General features: G+C 43.1%; 2 protein-coding genes across 3 annotated transcripts in view; both read left to right on the plus strand.

Annotated features, from left to right (window-relative positions):
• The window catches only part of CTSK (cathepsin K), a 65,300-nt gene extending 45,350 nt beyond the window's left edge, over positions 1-19,950 (plus strand). The window contains exons 6-8 of the mRNA XM_085638431.1: positions 6,870-7,035; positions 7,267-7,372; positions 17,937-19,950. Coding sequence (XP_085494557.1) covers positions 6,870-7,035; positions 7,267-7,372; positions 17,937-18,036 — 372 coding nt within the window. The 3' untranslated portion in view covers positions 18,037-19,950. The remainder of the gene's footprint in view (positions 1-6,869; positions 7,036-7,266; positions 7,373-17,936) is intronic.
• Positions 19,951-22,674: 2,724 nt separating this feature from the next.
• Positions 22,675-24,482, plus strand: part of LOC146772716 (cathepsin S-like) — a 138,048-nt gene continuing 136,240 nt past the window's right edge. Inside the window, exon 1 of one of the 2 annotated variants that reach the window (XM_085638765.1) lies at positions 22,675-22,884. The gene's annotated coding sequence lies outside the window, so the exon portion shown is untranslated. The remainder of the gene's footprint in view (positions 22,885-24,482) is intronic. The other variant, XM_085638766.1, reaches the window with a different exon arrangement.

A 24,482-nucleotide genomic window follows, 5' to 3' on the forward strand; every position in this document is an offset into this window, starting at 1 on the left:
TCTGCCGAAATAAGGACCTGCCTCATTTGCCACATGATTCATTATCTCCTGCATACTTTGCCGATTTTAACAAAATAATTATTTCTCACTCAAACCTTTGCCCAGAAATAGTGATCATGTGTAAAACGTACAAATTTGGGCGGTAATACTGCCACAAAATATGCTGCATCACACTGCAAAATTTAGCCAAACCCTGCTGCATAATTCCAGTGGCCTTGGATATGGTAATACGCAAACTAGGAAATGGACAGCCGCGCACCCCAGCACAACAAAACTATTGGTCTAGGCCTATCCATGACAGGGTGCGACCTGCCACTACTAAATATCAATTATTACTAAACAATACATTACTCAACTGTACCTTATGCTATCCCTAAGGTATTGAATATGATTCATAATTAAACACCCAAACACAATGGTCATAAAACGCCTTGAGTCAAGGTACAAAGAATTTTTTTCTCTGGCGTAATATAAGTTGTCATGGCATGCCACAACAAACACTGCACACTTAACGATATGCAAATTCGGACCTGGTACAGCACTCCCAGAAGTAAAGCAGAGATGCAACAAATATGATGCCTTTCTGAAATATAGGCCACCTAGACACCACTCGTGTCTTGAGAACATTGCAGGGTCCTATATATGGCTTTGAGGAGCACTTTATCAGTAATGTTAAGTTACAGGTAAGAGCAAAGCAACCATTATAGACATCCTGGGGCCAACTTAAGCTACAAAGCAGCACACAATAGTATATTGTACATTATTTATTGATTAGGCAAGTAAGACATATGTTGCCAAATGAATGCATTGGAGCATAACAACATTCACAAAACCCTTTTTGTGCATTCTTAGAAAGTAGTTTTCTATGGCATGTTGAACATTTGTATTTCTGTACCTTTTCTCTTTCCTGTTCTTTACTTTCCAGAATTACCCCATAGAGCAGATGGAAAATTGATTTACCCAGTATTCTCCGAAAATCTTACCTCTGTAGAATGTGAGAAAATGAGTGTTCTAAAGGCTACATGTACGATCACTACATTTTGGGAGTTGCTAATTGTGACTTTGGTGACTCACAATTCGAAGTGCAAAATGCGATGTACAACAGTGTGTCTGACACTGTTTGCGATTTCCTGTGGGTCACAAATGGACCTACTTCATCAATATTCATAAGGCAGATCTCAATATGCAACCCATTGGGAATAGCCAAAATCACAGGGACAGTGGCCTGCTGAAGTCAGCAGACCACCATGTCTTTGATTGCTTTTTCAATATAGCAATTTGTTTTGTATTGCAGCCTGTTTTCCTTAAAAGAAAACGGGAGGTATTTCAAAAACAAAAATGAAATGTTTTCTTTTCTTTTTTGAAGAGTAGGCTATTTAGCGGTCACAAATGGCACAATTCTCTGTTTGCGACCGCTAAAACCTTTTGTACATGTGCCCCTAAATGTCTTGTATGCAGAGCAATGAAGGAGGAAATGTCTCTGTCTTCTACCAAGATATGTTGGGAATGAAACACATACAAAATTGGAAATTTAATTATGCAGGTTTCCTCCTACGTTTGGAGTAAATTCCATGTGTTTTTTTAATTTACAAAGGTTTCTATGAATAGGCAAGTTAATCTGTTATTGCTGCAGATTCCCAGAGGTACTTCTCGGTAACTATAGAGAAGTCCTATTTGCAGTATTGCAGAAGCATTTTACCAAGCGTAGTTGTACACAATGTACAATTATGCAATTGAAAATGTTAGGTATGATTTAAATTGCAGTCAAACAAATTTTTTCTTCACAGGAAAAATGTTCTCACATTTGGAAAAAATGCTTCCCCCTCGATCGCTATCATTTTTTGCTCTGTACCCTTCCGAGGCCTGCTTTGGAAATTGAATTATTCCTGCCCTGGAACAAATCTCTAACTGTTTCCAGGATGGGGATGGGCTGAAGGAAATATTTGTGACTACCAACTAACAAACATATAAGCACATCCAAGGGTGTTCCCAATTTTGAGGGCATCGCTCCTCAGGACACCAACTTCCAGCACCTGGAAGATTTACTGACATGAAGAACATGTTTCTTACCTTCGGTAACACCTTATCTGGTAGAGATACTATCTAGCCGCATATTCCTTACCTTTGAATTTCCCCAGGTGTAAGACTGGATCTGGAAGATTTTTTTCAGAGCAGTACACCTGTGCGCTGGTAGGTGGTGTCGGTCGGCACCGGGTTGCGTCGTCTGCACCGGAAGTGATGTCCACCTCACCTATATAGGAGCCACCTTGGCACACTGATGTCAGCTACTTTTTACGACTTTCCATGCCAGTAGCACAGAGCCATGAAGCGCACTGTCAGTGGCGTGTCCAAAGTAGGACCCTAAAAGGAATCAGCCCTGACCCAAGAGATCTGTCTGCAGAGCGGAGAGGATGGGTGGGTCAGTAAGGAATCTACCAGTTAAGGCATTATCGAAGGTAAGTAACTTGTTCATCTGATAGAGACTTCTAGCCACAGATTTCTTACCTCTGAATAGATACCCAAGCAATACCATCCACGGTGGAATGTCTGCGGACAAATTTAAACTAGGTAATCCAGCAGGACCAAACAGCCGTAGTGCCTGTCCCTGCGGACTTGACTGTCCAGGCAGTAGTGTTTGGTAAACATGTGCAGGGGCACCCACGTTACTACCTGACAGATGTACATGAGTGGAACTCCACAGGCTAACACAGTGGTCGAAGGTTTAGCTCTGGTGGAAAGAGCTCTTAAGCCTTCAGGAGGCTGTTTCTTTGCCATTGCATAGCAGATTGTGATGCAAAGAACGACCCATCGAGAGATGGTCAGTTGCTGCACCGCCCGACCTTTCTTCGCACCTTCATACCTCAAAAATAGTTGGTCAGCCACCCAGAACTCTTGTGTGAGGTCAAAGTAAAACGACAACATTTGTTTTGGGTCCAGACAGTGCAGTTGCCCCTCTTACTTAGAGGGATGTGGAGAAGCGTTGAAGGTGGGCAAGGTGATTGATTAGCCCACATGAAATGGTGTTACCACTTTCGACCGGAAAGCAGCCCAAGTGCGAAGCACCAGTTTGTCAGGGAAACTGGATAGGATTGGAGGCTTGGATGATAAAGCCTGCATTTCACACACCCTCCTGGCAGATGTTACGTGGGGCAACCAAGAGGCCAGTAGCCTGCGAGTCCTTAAAGCGTTCAAGCACAGAGTCTGCCTTGTCTCCAAAGAGACAGGTGCCTTCGAAAGGCATGTCCATGAGGGAACTTTGGACAGCCCCGAAAAGCCAGATGTTCTCAGCCAGGCATGACGTCTGAGGGCCACCATTGATGAAACCGCTCTGCCCTGCAAGTTGGTCATATCCAAGCCACATTGGATGGTGAACTTCGCTGCTTCTCTCCAGTCTGTAAATGCTTGGGAGAGAATGGCTCGGTCCTTCCTGGACCTGTGCCAGAACTTGTGCAACGGTGTCCCACTGTGTGTGGGAATAATGGTCCAATAAGCATGCAATGTTCACGGACTGCAATGTTAGGCTGGCGGAAGAAAATACATTTTTCCCAAGCTATCCAGCCTCTTGGATTCCCTATCCAGGGGAGTGGCAGAGAAAGCACCATGGGAAGTGGAGTCTTGGACCACCAAGCTCTCTGGGGTAGGGTGTTGGCGAGGAAGTTTGGGTCCCCTGGAGCAGGGTGGTGGCGGCAGGGGCAATCATCCTATTCACAGGAGCCCCTATGCTGGGTTTGGACCAAGTCCCCAGAAGGACGTCGGTGAGGGCATCGTTGAATGGGAGTAGGGGTTCAGAAGAGGAGACTCCCGGTTGTAACACCTTCATCAAGATGTTAGGCTTAACTGCCACCGAGGGCAACTGAAGGTCAAGGACCTCAGCCAACCTCCGCACCACCATTGCATATGTTGCTCCCACCTCTGTAGCCAAGGTAGGGGGAGAAATCATGCTGGTATCTGGCGACGTGTCCAGTCCGCTGGCATCACCAAGTTCCTCACACCAGTCCAAATTCTAGTCATACTAGTATTCTAAAGGGTCCAGTGACCCCTCATTCTCCCGAGGCCTAGCCCTTCAGAATAGGGTTCAGGCTCTGATCTAGGATGGGTGGCCCTGTCACTGCCGGAGTCTACGTTGGTTGACAAGGCTCCCTGTCATCGGATATCAGAATGGGTCTTGCGCCATTGGTGGGTGCTGGGAACTTCAGCATAGATGCCAGCACAGGGGAAGGTCGCAAGTAGCACAACCAGAGCCAGTCCGAATCCTTGGGGGCCCAATGAAGCCAAAGCCACTAGCCCAGAATCACATGAAGCCCCCTCTGACCCTGTTGGGCCCAAAAGCACGCCAGAGGGGTCGGCCACTCAAAAATGAGGTGCATGGTCTCATAAAATTCTTTTATTTGTGCGGCGGTTGCTCTGTCTCCTGGAAAACTAGGAAAGCTCGGTTCGGCATAGGCATAGGTTCTGAGGAACCATGCTTTGAACGTCGATGCTCCTTCTTTATGTCAGCCGACGGACGAGAAGTCTGAGAACTACTTGGAATCGTGGTCCCGTTCCAGGTACCACAAACACATTAGGCGAGGATCTCTCACTGACATGGTACAGTGAGAGGCCCCACATGGTTTAATACCTGTCTTACGGAATGACATTCTCAACACACCAGGAGTTGATATTAAAAAAAACGACGTCAAAATGTTGAAAACAAATTGTAAAAAACAGAGGGGTTGCTCTTCTCTCTGATCTGTGCTGGCTGGCACATAAAGAACTGATGTCCGGGCACTGGGGTGCCACCTTAATAAGTGATGTGGATGTCACTGCTGGCATAGACGACGCCGACGATGCTACGCAGAGCTGACCGACGCCACCTACCGGTGCGCAGCACTACTGCTCACAAAACATTTTCCGGATCCAGTCTGATGCCTAGGGAAATTCAAAAGGTAAGGAATCTGCGGCTAGAAATCTCTATCAGATAAAGTGTATGTGAGAAAAACATTTTCAAGTGTAAAACCACCATCTCTGAACAGTAATAGCAGCCTTATTAAAGCTCTTTCTGCACGTGCACTGGATCGATTTACAGCCAGAGAACCTCATCGTGAGGTACAAGGTATCACATCTATATTATGAGTGGCACAGTCTCACCCAGGGTAGCGGTAATTCTAGGGAGGTGGAGTTACTGAGGGTTACAAGTAATGCTTGGATTTTCCCCTTCGAAATGATGAATTACCTGCCAATCAGTAATTTTATCAGATTCGCCAGTAAATGCTCATTTTGCCTAGGATTTTCCCACAGGGATTTTGGCTATCTTCTCCAGATGAATGAAATCAACCTCTGCAAAGGCTCAAATGTGCCCTAGGTATCACACACATTAGAGGTACTACTAAAGGGAGGACAGGGACGTTGACTAGTGTCCCATATATACAAAGCGCTGATGGTAGACCAGCCATCAGTGCAATTTAAACTGCAACAAGCCTGGGACAGGGACCTGCAAAGTCCCTTAACAGATGCTGAGTGGACGCAGGCATGCCCCCAGATGCTGGAGGTGGCCACCAATGACAGATTTAAGCTTACATACTGTCATTATCTCCACCAGACTTTACTTGACACCTGACAGGCTACATAAAATGTATCCCACTAAGCCTTCAACGTGTCCAAAATGTAAGGAGCAAAGCTCCACTTTTTTGCATATGACATGATTCTGTAGAGAACTGCAGGGCTACTGGGAGGAGGTGGTGAGGAGACTTGAAGAGGTGACAAAAGTTCACCTCCAACTGATGATCCTCCATTGCCTCCTGGGTTTGATTCCAGAACCATGCAGTATAGATTTGCAAAACTGGGTCTTGTACTTGCTAAGCGCTGCATAGCAATGCGCTGGATTCACAATAAATGGTCTACAGTCCAAGCATGGCTCGGAGCTATGCTGGAATGGACCCTAGCAGAAGAACACCGATTAAAATAATCTACAAGCGGATGAGCCGGCGGAAGAGGAACATGATGTTCTAACTAATAGATGGCACCATGGAGACTGAAGGTGGTGGAAGCCATGGAGACATGGTGGGGGGAGAAAATGCAACACAAGAACGCTAATGTAGACCATAGTGACACCGATTACCTGAGGGGAAGTAGTCATAGGATGGGGGAGAATGACCGTACTAATGTTTGAATTGTTTATGCTCTGTTTGGTGATGGTCCTGGAGGGTGCTTTCTCCATGTCGTACATGAGGAAGTTGACTTGTATTTGTATTACACTCTTTATTAAATCAAAAAGAAACATGTTAACAAAATACAAAAAGTACCTTTGCTAAGCTTCTGTAACGGCATGACAACACATATGATGCTTTTTAAATTTACCTTTGAACCCCCGGAGTTGGAAACAATTTTGTTTTTTTAAATTTGCAAACTATGCAGCAGACGGTGGATTATGTTCAAGTGAGGTAAATTCAAAAATATGCAGAAACGCTGGAACTACAGAATCATAACTCCAGGCCCACTTCAACTGGGTCTGTTTGAGGGTCTAAAAGGCTGAACTGGGGCATCTTGGGGTATTTGGCATGCCTCTGGACATTGTCAGAGAGATTGTTTCAAAGCTGAGGGATAAAGTCAACAGGAGCACAACTGGTTGGGTTAATGTGAAAGATTAGTGTGTGGTTGCATATTAGAGCACAAACAATAAATCACACCTAGTATTTTGGGGGTGGTGGGGGTTACTGACTGTTGGGTTGTGCGAGTGGAGCTCAGAGTTTTCACCCTGGCACCTTCATCTGGATCAGACACTGAAGTTCACACATGCAACAGTATGTCTAATATTTATTGCTAGAGTTTACTGCATAGTATTAACACATTTTTACCGTTTTCATCACTTTCAAACAACTCCTACTCCACAGGATGAACAATGCATGTACAACCCCACAGGGAGAGCGGCCAAGTGCAGAGGTTTCAAGGAGATCCCAGTGGGGAATGAGAAAGTCTTGAAGAAGGCTGTGGCAAGGGTTGGTCCTGTGTCCGTGGGCATTGACGCCAGCCTGTCCTCATTCCAATTCTATAGTGACGGTGAGGTGAAAAAAATCTTACTATGGACCCCTACGCATCACACATTAAAAGATTAACCGATTATCCAGTGAGGGAGATATTATGTGTGTAGGGGTGGCAGTATGTTTGCTATGTAAGGAGTGGGCCTTCTAATCATCGTGTCCCCAAACATCCCTGTGAAATGGTGTTTTTATTTTTTATGATACTGGGTATACTACAACATCTAATCTTTCTGATCTAACTGCCTTGCAGGTGTGTACTACGATCCAGAGTGCAATGGCACAGACATTGATCATGCTGTTCTCGTTGTGGGCTATGGAACACTGAAGAAGGCCAAGCACTGGATTGTTAAGAACAGGTAAGGCAGGGCATAGTGAACCAGAGTCAGAAGCAGAGATAATTCATTCCTAAAATCATAACTAAAACTCTGCGTCAGATATGAGAGGGTGAGCTAAACTAGATTTGGATAGAGCACTATCCCAGACAGGACACAAACATGCCCTTTTGGAGGATTCTCAGAAGTTTCAATATGGAGTCCATACCAACATTCACATTTGAGGCAATATGCTTTCTGAGGGGGGGAGGGTCTGCACAGTTGTACCTGTAGTGACAAATGATACTGGTACATAATAGAATTACTCGATGCCTAGAGTACGCTGCAAATCTGCACCCGTGTTACAGAAACTTTGCATTGAATCCACCCACTCACTGTCTGAGAGTGCTCAAAACACTGCAGCTTTGCTGGTCCACCAACAATAAAAACAAGCATTGGAAATGCAATAGGTCTCGCATTTGTTGGAGTTGGAGCTATTGGCATTATAAATACCAATGTTTTTAACTTATGCAACAGATATGCCTTCCGCACCTTAATAAAATAAAGAAATCCGTAGTGTTTTTTTTTTTATGTAGTACACCTGCAATGGTGCCCTAGCGCTGGGAGTGAAAATGGCAGTTCTGACTTCACGTTAAAACAAGGAGTGTTGTGAGGGTTCAGTACCACAGGCTGTCATTAAGTGTCCCTTAGGACCTCTTTTAGCCCTGGTATGGTACTGAACCCTGCAATATGACTAGGCAAAGGATATTGCAAAGTGCTGCGAGCTGCTGACTGGTGAGCTGGGGATCCCTGTTAGACTCTGCTGTCAGGCTCAACATCCTGTGTTAATGGGCTGATAGTTTAATTACCCCATCCCATGGCTAGGTGTGTTATATAAATAAAAGTGTTTGTAAGGCAACAAAAATACAAGCAAAACAGTAGTGGCCTTGGAGTGGTGGTAGGGACCTGTGAGCAGTGTTGTGCGAGAGGTGAGGGAAAGGCACCAGGAGATTAAGGAATGTGAAGCAACCGAAGCAGTGATGTGGGAAGGGGGGCACCGGAGATAAAGCAACGCAAGCAAATGATGCAACAGAAGTTTCACTGCACATGTAAATAGAACAGTTAACTAGGGAGCCCTTGTCAACACGGAGAGGGCAGGAGTGTTTCTACTGGAGCTCTCCTCTGTGTGGCTGTGGCTGACGTGGCAACGTTACGCGATGTAACAATAAACGACGACGGAGGAAAACGGACGCGTGTACGGGCGATAGGTGTTCCGCTGTAAATCTGTAAAAGTTACCGCTCATTCCGTTCACCGTTATTGAAAGACATTCATCTTAAGGGCAGGAAAAATGGAAAAAGACTGAGACTCTCTCGGGGGGCAGCGTAAGTATCGGCTGGAAAGGCCGGTACTGCAAAGGAGCAACCCCAGTGCATGCCCCCAGCCAGGTGCTCTCGGCTGTGCGTGCCCTGAAGCCTCCGTTTGGTGGATTCGGCGGCTGCAGAGGAGGGTGCTGGGGGCCCTGGTAAGCAGAAGCGGTGGCAGCGACGGCCACACCGGGAAAACTGGCAAAGCGACTTACTCCCGGCAAAAAGGCCGCACAAGGGGGGCAAGTGAGGTCTGAGCAGCTTTAGAATAAGACCTTTGCTAGCATATAGAAACATATAGAAATATTTAGTCTACGGAAAGCCAGTGCAAGAAAGAAGATCCACTGTCAGCCAGTCAGTACACAGGTGAGGTAAGTGTTTTTTTTTTTTTTAAATATCAAGAAGTAGAACAATGGATTTACTTAAAATCTAGACCTGGTTCGAGCATAGAAAGCTCAGGCAGAGCAAGAGGAAGTGTGTATTAAGGGTCTAAATTGACTTCTCACTCTTGGGACTGAAGAACTGAGAACTGTATGGTGTAAGGAGGTAGAGCCAACCGCTTGAGGGCTTAATGGGATTTTGTTGGCAAATCCTACGAAATAGACGGACCCTTTAAACTTATAAACAACACAGGATATACAAAGAGGATCTAATTGGAATGGCGCCAAGGAAGGCAAAGTCAAGAAAAACATGTAAAAATCTAGCAGAACAAACTGATGAACTTGAGGTATCAACAATTGAAGAAGGGCTAGAAGGGGCGCCCGTGAAAAACCCAGTGGGAAATGATAAAAGGGAGGGGAGGAAAATTACAAAGAAACCCGCCATAGTTGATAAAACAAAAGGATGTGGGAAAGAAAGCGGTTTAGTGTCCAAATCTATAAAGGACTTTGTGGGGAAGCACTTTTAGAGGACACTCACACCGGGAAAAGGTCAAAGCCCAGCAAGTAATAAGGAGGTTTCAAGGGAAGAGGCGATAATGGAGATTGCGGATTCTTCTCTCATACAGAGCGAGCTAAGCCAAATTTTCGCTCCCCTGGAGCCAAGACTGTCATCTTCGCCGTGGATTTTTTCCTCGTTGGGGGCTGAGAACGAGACATCGTTGGAGAATAAGTCCAAAGATGTAGGGACCCGTATTGATTTGTCAAACTCTGCGTTTGAAAGAAGTGCAGACCATGTGGGGAACCAAAGCTCCAAGCTCATAGACTCTGTAAACGAAATGCTACGGAATGGCACGCTGTGCCTAGATATTACGACATCATCCTCTGCTTCTATGTTGGACATTATGCTAATGCTGCAAAAAATGTTACAAGGCTTCTGAAAGTCTCTGTATTAAATAATACCCTGTTAAATAACCATGAAATACAGTTTAAAAGAATGATAGAGGAGTTACAGGGGATAAGGGGGCAGGTGCCAACAATGGTTAGACCAGTACCCGACCCCTTAATAGAAGGCAGCACAGAAGGGAACACAGGGAGGGTAGAGCTCAGCCGGATGTGTATATCTCCAGATGGCCAATGCTGGTAAAGAGGCGGGGAAATTTCTCTTGGCCAAAACACCAGACCCTCAGATACTCTCACAAAAGACCTTCTCGTATACATAGAAGAAAGAAGGCACCAACTAAAGAGAAGGGCAGGGAACTGCAGACCAGGGAACAAACTTATGAAAATAGAACGCTGCTAAATAATAAAAGGGGAAGAAACCGTATAGAGAGACAACTTGGGTCTGTAGGAGTAGATGCAGAAGCGGAAGGGAGAAAGGTCCCGGCAAAATGCACCCGTAAATCCTGTAGAGAGGATAAGAGCTTAAAAATTAATGGAAATAAGCTAGGTAGGCAATATTCCCCTTGAAACTTAGTAAGTAGAACCAACACACCAGTGTGGGATTGGGACACAAACATTTCCTCAGATAATAAGAACAAAATGTGGATTCATTTTAAACCCGCTGATCAAGAGATGGGGAGGAAAAAACAAAGGAAGATTGTCCCTTTAAATCGTTCCCAACTCTTATTTTCCTTTGCAAAATGTCCAAGTCTAAAAGAAATTGGTACAAAAGACCTGAGACAGGTAGGGTTCAGTAGAAATAATAAAAGCATAGAATACACAAAAGTCCAATTCTACTCAGGTCTGGTTAAGGCAGTTATTCGGAAAGCCGAGAAGGAGATTTTAAAAGAGGGTATAAAGATAACCCCGGAAGTAGAAGTAGAAAAGGGGAAACAGCGAAAGGGAGACTTTCTGAGATTCCGTGCAGGGTTGGGGGTAAGGCAGGTAAAGTTAGTAGCAGGGGGGCGAGGTGAGAAGGAAAATATTACCATAGCAGTAGAAAACCGGGAGTCCAATAAAATCTGGGGCAATTGGGGCTCGGATAATAGTATTCTATGTACTTCTACATGGGGCCTGAATGAATCAAGGTGCCTTAGTAAAATCGATTAGGACACCGAGTTGCTGCATAGTCTGAGAATAATATCATGGAATATAAACGGGTTGGGAGGACAAAAAAGGTGGACAACTTAAATCACGTCGCAAAGCACGTTGATATTATTTGTTTGCAGGAGACATGGCTATGCGGCAACACCCCAGTAGTTGAAGGGTTTGTTCAAATTCATAAACCAGCCAGAAAAATAAAAAGAAGATTTGGACGACCGTCGGGTGGGATTATGACTCATCTCAACCAGGCTAGTGAAAGAGGTAAAGGTAATTAGCACATTATGTAAATGGGTGCTGGGTTGTTAAGTATCCCATTTGGACATTGAAGGGAAGGAGGAGAATCTGATTATCATAAATGTATATATCCAATGGAGCTTTCAAAAAGAATATATGATACAGAAATGGTGCTCCTTAAAAAGGATATAGTTAATTTAAATGAAATATATGGAACAGATGTAATGGCGATAATGGGCGATTTTAATCACAAACTAAATTACGAAAAGTGAGATTACTGCTTTGAGGAAATTTTGAGCTCTTATAATATAGAGTCAGCAAAATTTCCCATGTGTGTAACTACTAATCAGGATGAAGCATTAGGGAAGTTTCTGGGATCTACAGGTTTAATATGCTTAAATGGTAGACTGGACCCAGACCGCCCAGCCACACAGACTTTTAGAGTAGGTAGTCAACAGTGTCCTGTAGATTATATTTTTGTCCAGGCTTGGAATTATGAATTGGTAAAAAAGTTCCGGATAATCAAGCTCAAGGATAGTGACCATAATGCTTTATATTGCGAATATTTAAGGGAAGCGATAAGCCCATGTGAGAGAGTGATCCCCCAAAATGTGGAATATCCCAAGCGCCTTACTACAAAATTGATGGAAGAATATGTGAAGAAATTAGTAAGCTTTCAACAAAACTTAACGAAGGACAGTCCTGAAGGGCAGCAGGTAGAATGGTACGAGAATAAAATAGTACAGGCTGTACAATGCCTCAGAGTGCATCTAAACGATAAGAAACAGGGTAAGGTAAAAATACAACATAGCCAAGGAAGGCAACCAAGGAGGTTTAATCTTGCCTGTAGGAATAAAAAAAGGGACATTCAGAAAAAAGAGCGGTGCCAGAGAAAATGTTATGAAGTTGGGAATTTAGAGATTCTGCTCAACTTGAAGAAAGAATACAAATCCTTAGTAAAGAAGCAGAAAAGGATTTTTAGGGGGAAATGTTGGGAAAGCCTCCTAGAAACAATTGAAACTAAAAATATGAAAGGTTTCTGGATGTTGATACAGGACGCCGCAGGAAGGACTCCGGGAAATATGAGCTGTGTGGTGGAAGAGGCAGCATGGGTAAATTATTTAGGAAACTTATATAAAGCAAATAAGAACTTGGAAATAAATAAGGAAAAATCCATCTGGACAGTATCCGTAGAGGAGTTAAAACCGGCCTTTAATATAGAGAAAGTAAAAGAAAAAATCAAGAAGCTGAATTTATATTGTGCAGCTGGACCTGATAATCTCCCAGCCATAATAATTAAACCTCAAATAGATTGGTGGGCAGGATTCCTATCCCATTGGTTTATGGCCATTTTAGACTCAGGTTGTATTCCTAAAACCTGGAGTGGGTCAATAATTAGACCACTACATAAAAAAGGCGATAGAAAGGACCCAATGAACTACAGGTTAATTAACTTATTGGACATTGGAGAAAAGGTATTCTCAAAAATAATCCTTGGTAGATTAAAGGAATGGGTAGAGCGGCGGTCGATAGTCCCAATAGAACAGGGAGGCTTTAAGGAAGGACACTCAACTATTGACCACTGCTTTGCCTTGTGGGTCGTGGCGCGGAAGTCCATGGAGCAGCAGGGCAAGTTGTATTGCGTTTCGTGGACTTTCGCGCAGCGTTTGATTTGGTGGATAGGGAGTGTTTGTGGGAGACAATGAGAAACTATGAGGTTCCACCTGATCTCTTGATGGTGATTCAGGAGCTACACAGTCATAATTGGGCACAAGTAATTAAAGATACATCTGGCGGCCTAACACCAGAAATAGCAATAAATAACGAACTTAGGCAAGGTTGTGTTTTGGCTCCGCTTCTGATTTGCCCGCTACTCTGGGTTCTGCTAGAGGCGCAAGCCCGTAAGTAAACGGAAGGTACCTGTCCTGTTTGCTGTATGCCGACTATCTAGTAATATTGGACCAAACTGAGGTGGGTCTACAAAGAAAGCTGAATATTTTCAGCGCATACTGTACGGCAAAACGACTAACAGTAAACATGGACAAAACAAAGATTTTGTGCTTCAGGAAGAGGAATACGAAGTGCAATTGGTATCTGGGCCAAACTAAACTAGATATTGTAAATGAATATAAATACCTTGGAATATGGTTTACAAATTCTATGAAGTGGGGTATGCACTTTGAGGCACAGAAAATAAAAGCACAGCTGGTGGTATGCGGGCTGAAAAGATAAAGCAATGATTCCCCCACAACTCCAATATGGTTCAGAAATCTTCTGTATCGATGGTAAAAGCTCCTGGGACAAAGAGGAAGGGAAATCCCTAAAATCTTTATTGTCCCTGCCAAGCTCAGCAATGATTCAAGCTATTAGACTGGAAGCAGGGCTGATAGCGTGGAATATTCAGGTGCAACAATGTCTACTCAGATTTTGGAATCGCTTGGGTCATGAGGAGGTCACAAAGGTATCTCAATGGTGTATGAAAGAGATCCAAGTTAGTGAGCTAAAATGGGCTAAAGCTACAAGATGCAAACTTCAGGCCATCTGTGACCACCTGAAGGTGAAAATAGATCCGAAGACATTACAAATCAATGTAACAAAGAGTGTACTCAAAATGCAGGGAAAAGAATTGTCAAGAGCAATAGACCGGGAGTATTTGAGTAAGAAAGATTATGTAAAATTTATGAGCAAAAGCTGGGAGAAAGATATAAGCTATCCCTACCTAGACATATTACCAAATCGAAGGTTAAGAAGGGAAGTTTTAAGGATAAGAATTGGAATAAATCCGGCTGTAACAAATAGTGCAATAAAATCAGGCCTAATGCAACCCGATGGTAAATGTATGTGTAAGATGGGGATGAAATGTAACATTTTACACATTTTATTGGATTGTCAAAATTTTTTACATTTACGTACATTATTTCTTCGCCCGCTTTTTTTAAAGTATGATGTAAAGGCGCTCTTGCAAGCATGGGAGCTTCTTGCGGATATGGAAAATTTAGATACTGCGATAGCCATTGGGAAATTTATGCAGGGTGTATATACGTTTCCTAATTCATTAGAGGCTTAAGCACAGAAAAGCGTATCGCAATCTGAAATTAAATATTACTGTTTTTAAAATTTTCGGTATGAAGTTTTAAGGTTTATATGATGTTTTTATTGTTGGGAATAAGAATCTTTAATGTGTAAACTCTTTTAAAAACCATTGTATGAGTTGTAGCTTAAAGACTAAATTGTCTAAATAAACTTTATGTTTGAACTGAACTGAACAGTTAACTAGCAAAGAGGGAAGCCAACTAAAAAAAAGAGTTCTTGTACTTAGTATGGAATGGTGCACTGGTAATCTTCTTATTCAAAATGACAAAGCAAACAATTGTAGTGATAGGTGTTCCTTTTTATTGAACTTGAACTTCATCAGGGCTTTCCAAATATAAATTAATTGTTGAAATATTCCCACTACTTCGTGTAAGTGAATGCTGTAAACATTAGGTTCCTCCTCTGTGTGTTAGAGGATATATCATCGGTAAATCTTTACTTGATGATTAATACATACGTATGGGCACGGGTTTGATAGCCCCGTCAATAGTACCTCCAGTATGAGAAAAGCTGCCTACACTCCAACTATCATCTATGATAGTTGGCATGTAGACTGCTTTGGCTGGATGTTTTATATAGTAATAAAAGATCCTTTTTATTTTATTTTATGAACACCTGTCACTACGATTGTTTGCTTTGTCATTTTAGATAAGAAGATTACCAGTGCACCATTCCATACTAGGTACAATTTCCTATTCTGTGGAGCAGTTGTACCGAACAACTGCAGTGACAGGAATTGTTGTGCACAGACGAGTTGACGAAGAGGAAACAGAGTGAGGTGCAGCACCTATGGTCCACCGTTGTGGTTGCTTAGTGGTTGGTTTGAATAAGAAAAGAGTTCTATCTAAGTATAAATAACTTGAACTATAGGAACACATGTAAGAGGGGCAGTCCGCATGGGAGGATACAAAATTCCAAAAGGAGGGACTACTAAGTGTATTCACCAATGAAAAGCCAGCATTTCTAAAGGACAGCAACAGGAACCAATGAAAAAGATGGGCATATACTAGATACAGCATGTCTCCAAGAGACAGCACAAACGCTGTCTAGGTGAGACCTAAAAAAAAATCTCACACTTTAGGGCTTACGTAGGAGTCAGATAGTGTGTGGTTTGTTCATTTTCCATGCAACAACGGCAGGGGGTACAGTCAGATCCTTATCTAGGTACTAGGTGAGAAGGGTTACTATCGATTCTTTATCTATGCATGTCTTATACGTGATCAGCAAGAAGTTCTTCTGGTTTGCAAGATGATCTGGATGCAGTGGGCTTCGTAACTGTACATGGATTTGGTCACACTAGAAGCATCTGATCAAACTGTTTATTAGGTGGAAAGCGTGCAGTTGGCCCAGAACTTGCATGCAAGGCTGGAAGGGATAAAGGAGCTCACTTATATATGAGGTGCATGAGATGTGTTGGGATTATTACCTATGAAACGACTAGACAAGGGATAATATGTCTGTAAAAACGAGATTTTTAAAACTACTCCTATCTGCAAGCTGAATTAACTGAATCCACTTTTTTAAGAAGTCAATTATAGCCTAAAAACCCATTACAGTGGAAATAGGGGCATCTGAGACATTATTTTCTAAATCCTTTTTAAAGGAAAAAGAAAGGCAGCTCTATAGGAAATAGCATTATAATGTTGAAAAACTGAGACTTCACTTTTAAGATAGACAGTAAATCCCCTGCCCTACAAAAGACCTGCTGAGGCAGTAGCTGCATCAGTTCATTTTGTTGAGGCACCAGGATTCTTATTTTATTTGAAAAACCATCTTGTTGATGACGCCATTCAAGAGGGTTGTTTATCATGAGGAGTAAATGTTCGCAAGATGGAGCACAGTATATTTCTGGACTAACAATCTAAAGAAGAGTGTCCGGAAAATGTTTGGTGTGAACTGGATCTTGACTCACCAAAAGGGTGCTTCATTATCTGATTTTGTCTTCTTGTTTTAACTATGGATTAGTGTAACACAATTAATATCAAAAGGCAAGTGGGATACTATCTGCTGAGGAGAGTTTGAAAGAAGGTTATCAGAGATATTGATTGTTCATATGGAAATCTGAGAAAGGAAAAACTAGTAATTAATGGAACAACTTAAGCCTATGAGAGATTTTTCCGAATTTTCTGGCACCTGAATTAAAACCAACTTTCACAAAAAACAGAACTTACTTCAGAAGGTTAAATAAAACAACATGGGCACTATACACATTTGAAAGTCCAAGACCCTGTACCAAGAACAGAAAGCTCTGGTTTGAAATAAACTGCTTGATGACCTTCAGAACGTATATCTGTTTCTGGCTGACAGACCTATCTGGGGTTGATGGACATAAAAGGTCTGGATAGAAACATAAAGCTAAGTAAGGCACTTGGCAGAGTTGATAATTGCCAAGATAAATACCCATACAATGGCTGTGTAATTGGTCTTTCCAGAGGATGGAAGCAAACTCATTCACTTCAGACATATTACTCTCATCTAGGTCTTGATTAATCAAGTTGAGATTCAATTATACATAAGAATGTCACCAGCATACTGATCGATGGAGATCCACAGCTCGATACAAAATTGCTATGCAGCTCAAAATGTACATTAAAGGTTCTAGGGAAAAAACGCCCCTGGTGGTCTTAGTTCTGGGCTGGATGTGAAGGGGACCTAAAGGAATTTATCTGGATGTACTGTGTACGTCCAAAGAGGGCACAAGAAAATAAAAACTCTCAAAGGCCTTCCTCTCCCCACCCAGGTGTGCACCTAGGAATGTCAATAATAACCCAATGGACTACAGTGTCAAAGGACCCTGAGAGATCCTCCTTTATATACAAGCAAACAGGTATCCCCAACTTTGAAGGCCCTGCTAGAGTTTGTAAACCATGTCCGGCTCCCAGGAGGAGAAATCGGAAATGAAAGTTTCTTAATACCCTAGGAAATTTGTATGACCAGAACTGCAAAGAAGGCATCTTTGTGCCATAATGCCTGAAAGATGCCTACTTTGGCCAAGCTGAAATTATATATTCTAGCATCACTGCATGTGTCTTGGGATTATGACCACTGCAGGAACTGAGTTTTGTATGTGTATATCAATGATGATCCCTTGAAGTATAAACCGTATTGACTGCCTTTGAGCTTGATGCTCAAACAATCATAGACTGTTAACTGAACGTTCTTGAACATGATGGGCAGGTGTAGACATATCATTAGCTGTGTTACATCACTGGCTATCCTTGGCCAATCTGCATAGTGATAGACATCTCAATAGCTATCTTTCAGAATTGAGTGTTATAACAGACAGCAAATTGACTATTTCTGAGCTGGATGTGAAGGGGTAGACCAGTGACTGCCTTCAGCAGAGGTATGCAGCTCTCTGACTTTTGCTGAGGGGGCTTTGCAGAGGCAGACAACTTATTAGTTACCCCCGAGTATATTGTGTGTATACATAAAGAGAAGATGTGAATATGTTTCCTACTCTAACCAAACTTTTCCATTTCTTCATACTACAGCTGGGGAGAAGACTGGGGCAACAAGGGCTACATCCTGATGGCCAGGAACAAGCAGAATGCCTGTGGGATTGCCAACCTGGCCAGCTACCCCAAGATGTGACTTTATTGCACAAAGGATGGAGCATTTCCTGGACCTAGAAGCAGAATACAGAAGGCAGATACCCAGATCTGATGATCCATGGTTTCTTGTTTCCGTGTGCCTGTGTGTCCATCCAGTTAACTTCTGTTTGCATCTGTGTGCTGCTTGTGATTTTCAGTGTAAGCCCGGTTCCGATCCATATGGCATTTTGTCTCTCCAGTTACATCTATCTATCTATAATATACCTTTACTCCTCATTTCACTCCACGTAAATCCAGGTTCCAATGTTTTACTGATAATGCAGCCATTCTCATCTCAACTTCACCATCTTGAAGCCCTGTGTGATTTTACCGTATCTACACTCAAAGTTCACATATCCCTTTTTTCACAGTTCACCTGCACCATTCTGCAACTCGTCTGACCTTGCACCTTTGGTTCAGATGTCACTCCACCTCTGTTTCGCCTCTAGCTGCGCCTTTCTTTCTTCTCTCCCAGTACCGTTAGACATCATAAGATTATATAGGTGTACCACAAGTTCACATCTATGTACCTCCAGTTAGTCTGTCGCCATGCTACAATTTCAAACTGTGCTTTTGGAAAATTGTAACAGAAACAAAGGAAAGCGATAAAATGACCGAAAAATGGGGCAAAAGTATCTGTCAAAGTTCAATCCATTGATCGCGAGGAGAACTTATGGGGTGATAATTAATTACAAGGAAAGATCACAGTGCAGCATTGTTTTTAAATTACAAAGAGCTTGTGGCACCAACAAAAAGCTGAAATGGTAGCAATCCTCTTCTCTTAGAAAGAGCACACTGTGCCCATCCCCTTCTATCACGAACAGCTCACTGCACAAATTCCTTTCTGCTATGAAATACTCATTGCGCCACTTCTTTTGAATCCCAAGGAGTCACTGTACAAATCTATCACTAAGATCACACAGCACCACTCCCCTTCTATCGGGAAGAGCTCACAGGGCAGAACTCATCTATCATGAAAGCTCAATGCCCTTCAATGAGAAGGAGTTCACAGAATGGCAATCCCCTCCTTCCACAAAGAGCTCAAAGGCCCAGTCCACTTCTGGCATGAAGAGCTACAATCCTCTTCTAGCATGAAGAACGTGTGTCCCAATCCCACATTCTCGAGAAGGCCGTGCCTGGCAACAATCCCGTCTATAATGAAGAACTCACTGTGCCAATCCACTTTGATCACGACAAGCGCACTGCGCTAATCGCTCTTGATCACGAAGAGCTCACGAGAAGCTAAATTGAAGCAAACTCCTCCTATCAGTAAGAGCTCACAGGACTTAAATCTCATCCTATCCGGGAGATCTTATGGTGCTAATCAGCAGGTGGGCAATTGGGCTTGATGTAGCAAACAAATGAGGACGATTAACTAATTTCACTAAACGTAATGGACACATTTGCAATATTCCTGCCAAATTTGTTTCAAAATGCTCTCACCATGGGCATATATTTTAGGTATATTACAACTACTGCACCTTCGAAGCCAGTAGAGTTGTGGACACTGTTACATATTTAGAAGAATACAGAGGACATGACCTACCAGTGAATGTCTAGTTTAAAAGAGTGGATATGTATTGTTTAATGTGAGTAAATTATCTCTGCAGCATCAAACAGGCATGGGAACTCATCTCAGAATTTCTGGATTTTGCCATGGTTTGGTATAAATTCTGGGCAAAGTGTGTTATGCAGCTGGTCTGACCCAAAATTCACACTTTGTACCGATTTATGTTCAGTTTGTTCATGTTTTGTTTGTAATAAGAATATGAAACTGAATGTGCTGGTCATGAAAGATGCACTTTGTTTCTAACTTTAGCCACGTGTGTTCTCGTACTTAGGTTCTTTCTGATTGTATTTTTACTAAAGTCATGAAAATGTCATTTTTTTACTGTGATAAAAATCTCTTTCCACATTCTGCTCTATTGTGTTAATTATGAACTTAATTTCCAAGGTATGCCATGGCGTTTGCTTAAGAGGAAAGTTAATGAGCTGATGGTACAGAGGGACCATCACACCTTTTCCAATCTTTCTCGAAAAGGGGTGGATGTCTCCTAGGGTTTTCACAAATGTATGGTCTTTCTCCGCACACCCGAGCAAGAGGGAAATAAGGCAGTTCCTTGACCAGTTCGATAGTTCACCTGGAGGACAGTAGGGCTGGAACAAGGACAGTAACATGACAGACTTGCCTGCTTCTGAAAAGAAAATAATGATTAAACTGAGTTGGTAATAAACCTGGGTCACTCAGAAGCGCAGAAGTTCTGAAATGCTATGAAATCTGAATATTGATGTGTAACTCAACACTACTCCATAACATCACAGAGGTTCTGACAAATCCCACAGATGATGACATCACAGTTCCTTGGGTGGGTTGGCGCTAGAAATGACACTGGCTAGAAATGATATCACAATGACAATGATACCAGCAGATGAAATCACAGCTGACAAGATGTTACGGTGATGATAATTCCTGACACCAAAATGGAACTTACAGCCTTGATAATATCACAACCAACATCCCAAATAACACTGACCACTGTGGGCTGGAAAAAAGGAACTAATGAATTACCACAAATGCACCATTGCACAAATGTTGTTGATAACCACTGATGGCAATGCAAAAAGAGATCTCAGTACAAAATAAATTGACTACTAAGGGCATCACAGCCGACATCATAATTGGCACTGATACCTACATTCACAGCTTGCATAAGTAATGGTGTTGATACCCAGTGACAACATCACACACAACACTGTTGCTTCATTGAAAGTACAAATCTCAGCATATAATTAAAAGTGTACTATTTTTCCAAGCGCCTCCTACCTTTCAGTTCAGCTCTACTACTATGAACAGCCTCTTTACCAAAGACTTGGATGTCATTAGTGTTAGCTATTTGGTCAGCCAAGTCTCTTACAATAGCATAATCTTGAATCCCTTGAGAAAGTACGTTGTACAACTTATTTTCCCAGATTACGACGTAATGTTCAAACTATCCATAGATATTCTGACCACCACTATTAGAGGATCTTCTGTGTCTTCATGATTATAAGCTCTTATCCTTTAAGCAAATCACCCACATTTTGCAGACCAAATGTGACGTCTTTATTACTCCATTTGACTGCAGAGACCTTCTATTTCACCTCTTTTTATCGACTGTGACACCCTCACGTGTAGATCCTTTTGTCCTTCTTTCAGTCTGAGAAATCTGGTATCTACGTATGTTCCAGCCAGACTCTTAAGAGCCTCTGTACATCTCCTCAGCACGACCAGAGTCAAAAGGACAAGATGGAGAGGAAGATCATTTGCACACTTGGCACCTAAATTGTGGAATGATCTCCCTCTTGGCCTCAGATCACTGCAAGATGAACTCACCTTTAGAAAAAAACTCAAGACCTGGCTGTTTCCTCTTTAAAACATTAGCGGGCATAGTTATTCAGTTCAGCACTCACCACTGCGGGGAAGCCATTGGGCAGCCAAGCGCTTTACAAAACCAAAATATAAACATAAGTTAATGTGTGGATGAATGTTGTATACATCTCTGATCGCTCTACAGAAAAGTCAGCTTGACTGCACAGAATGCTGATATAAAGCCAACCCTATCTTCATAGTGCCAGTCTATTTCAAAGATAACATAACATGTATATGTAAAATGCACGTTCACCCAGGAGGGTATTTTTGCGCTGAATTACAGATATTCATTTTTACCCAACTCAATGGTAATCAAGATGACAATTCTAAAGAGGAAACAAAGTATGCTTTGGAACCAACATTTCCAAAGGTATTTTGCTTTCTCTTGGTAGAAATATCAAAAATTGGACAGATGTTATCAGTGTCTACAGCTCTGCATTTTCTGGCACTTCTTTTTGCTTTTACCACTGCAAACACAACAGCCATACTGCCAGCATGAGATGGGCTGTTGCTTGCATCGCTGCAGCCTGTGCTATACCTGCTCTGTGAGGGAATTGTGCACTGGTGCTGCTTGTGCTGTATCTGCTCTGCGTGTGAGGGAAGCTTGCATTGTAACTTCTCTGTAAGGGAAGCTTGCATTGCTGCCGCCTGTGCTCTACCTGCTCCGAGGGACGTGTGCATTGCTGCTGCTTGTACTGTATATGCTCTGCGTGTGAGGGAAGCTTGCATTACTGCAAAAGACGGCTAAGGCTGAAGTTGACTCCTACACATGCAATGGCGCTGAGGGCATGTGTGCCCCATCTCAGTGAGAGTGCCCCTTGAAAGATTTTAGTTATTTTATTATTGATACATTTCAGGAGTTTATATTAGTATGAGATAACGGTCACCTCACGCTAGCACTCACTGTGCCCCACCCCTACTGGCATCTCTGAATCAGCTGTTCCTCTCCCTACCACTACCAGCCCTTTATTAACTGAGCATCCCAGCAAGTGACTAACTGCCCCGGCCTCCCTGGTGCCTTAAAGGCAACAGCGTGCGACGCAACTGACTCTACGCCAGCCCTACTGGCCTGTCAGGATCAACAGTGCCTTACCCAAGGCCTACCAGCCATACAGAGAGTAAACCTGACAAATCACGTCAGCAACCTCTCGAGCGGCAGTTTTAACCCGGCCTCCCCCCGGTGTGCTGCGCCCTAAACCTGAAACGAAACCACCGTCCCACTTCCTCCTTCTCGCCACATATTCATAATAGGCAGGAGAAACGGACTTTACTTCCTCTTTCTCATTGATACTCATACTAGGCAGGACAAAGGACCTTTCATCACTGCTTCCAGTAAATTGCAGTCCCCGGGCAAGGCGAGATTCTCTGCAGCGCCCTCCCGCCCGTTACAGCACCTCCCAAGTACACAAGACCCCAAAATCCAGCCCAGTGCTCCTGCAGGTGAGTCCGCTCCGCGCCCTTCTCCTGATGCTTGGCCGCCACGCACGCGCCACCGACCGGAACCGCTGCTAGACTGACTAATGTACACACCAGAGATGGCTGCCAGTGATATGCATATCCTAGGCGTGTGACCTTTTTATAAATCCAGATGTGACCTAACGCCAGATCTGCCAACTTTGAAACCGGGGAGCTGAGTTCGAGTCCCACCAGTCGGCTCAGGATCCCGTGACACTGCAAAAAGCACTCGGGGCGATCTAAAGTTGGGCAAGGAAACGCAATCAGGGTGAGGAGGGCTTTACGTCTCCAACCCTGCCTTTACTCTACCCACCAAATGTAGAGCTTACCGCATGCACTGTGGGGAACTCTATGGGCTTGTATGAACCGCTATCACAGTGGTCATACAAAGACATGTAAAGTTTGGAGGGCATCTGTCATTTGCGACGGACGTTTACACCAAACTTTAAAGTTTTTATTTTTCGAAAAACAAACTTCCAAAGCTGAAGTTTGTTTTTAGAAAATCCCTTTATCTACTGGTGTCTAAAAAAACTGAAAAAAGCACGAACATGTTTGTCATGCAAAGCGCTCAAGTGCCCTTGGGTTATTTTCACGCTGTATGAAAACTGCAAAAAATATTTTTTAAAGCGTCTAGAACAGAGGTCTTTAAACCTGTTTGCTCTGAGGGGAAGGAGTGAGCTCCAGGACAGCGCTTAGGAGATTATTTCAGGGGTATTTTTCTGTCGTTTTTAATCCGTGCTATATGTGAGATTTATTAACGTACAAATACATCAAACTGGAACAAAAATTGACCATAATTGGGGTGTTGTGAGACTGGGTCCCAATGGAACTGCACCTGCTGCAATAAAAAGCCCTGCAAAAAAAACCTCCCCACCTTCCTCCAGGCATCTCTTTGAGGAAGCTGCCTCTATGAATTGTAATCTGAAAAAATATCCCCAGACCCTCATATAGCAGCACTTCCTCTGGGCTCTCTCTTTGATGCTATCCACAGGTCTCACTACTCTCCTCTTTCCCCTGACCGTTACCCTGAGACCCAAGGGGTCTGGACGAACAGAGGGCTCAGTCTGGACAAGACCCTGCTGGCCTCCTCCCTGTCACCCACTGGACTCACCTTGAAGGACATGTGCATGTAAACAGAGGTCAAAGTGGACGGGATCTATTGGGACTCACATGCCCCGTGCTTTTTTAATTTGACAAAAGCAGTTCCCATACTTTTAGTTAAATAACAACCATCCCTGAACAGTTATTGTGGCCCTTGAAGTGCCTCTACGTAAAAGTGAAGGGAGGGCGGGTTTGGGGTGTGGATGAGTTTTCCTGTGATGTGACGCTCAGGGAGGGACACAGAGCTAAGGACGGAACAGGCATTCGCACTAGGGTGTCTGCTACCTGAAAGAATGTACATGTGGGCAATAGGTTAATCACCAAATGTAAAGGCTGCTTGGAAGACAGTTTAGTCTTTAATTGATGTAATCACCTGAGGCTACATGGGGACAATAAATTATTCTTTTTGATACTTAATGTCAGGGTGTAATAAGATGAGTTCTAGAAAGCGTACTTTTATTAGACAAATGTGTGCACTAGGT

Source organism: Triturus cristatus, chromosome 12 (genome assembly GCF_964204655.1).
Source record: "Triturus cristatus chromosome 12, aTriCri1.1, whole genome shotgun sequence".
NCBI classification, from domain to species: Eukaryota; Metazoa; Chordata; class Amphibia; order Caudata; family Salamandridae; genus Triturus; species Triturus cristatus.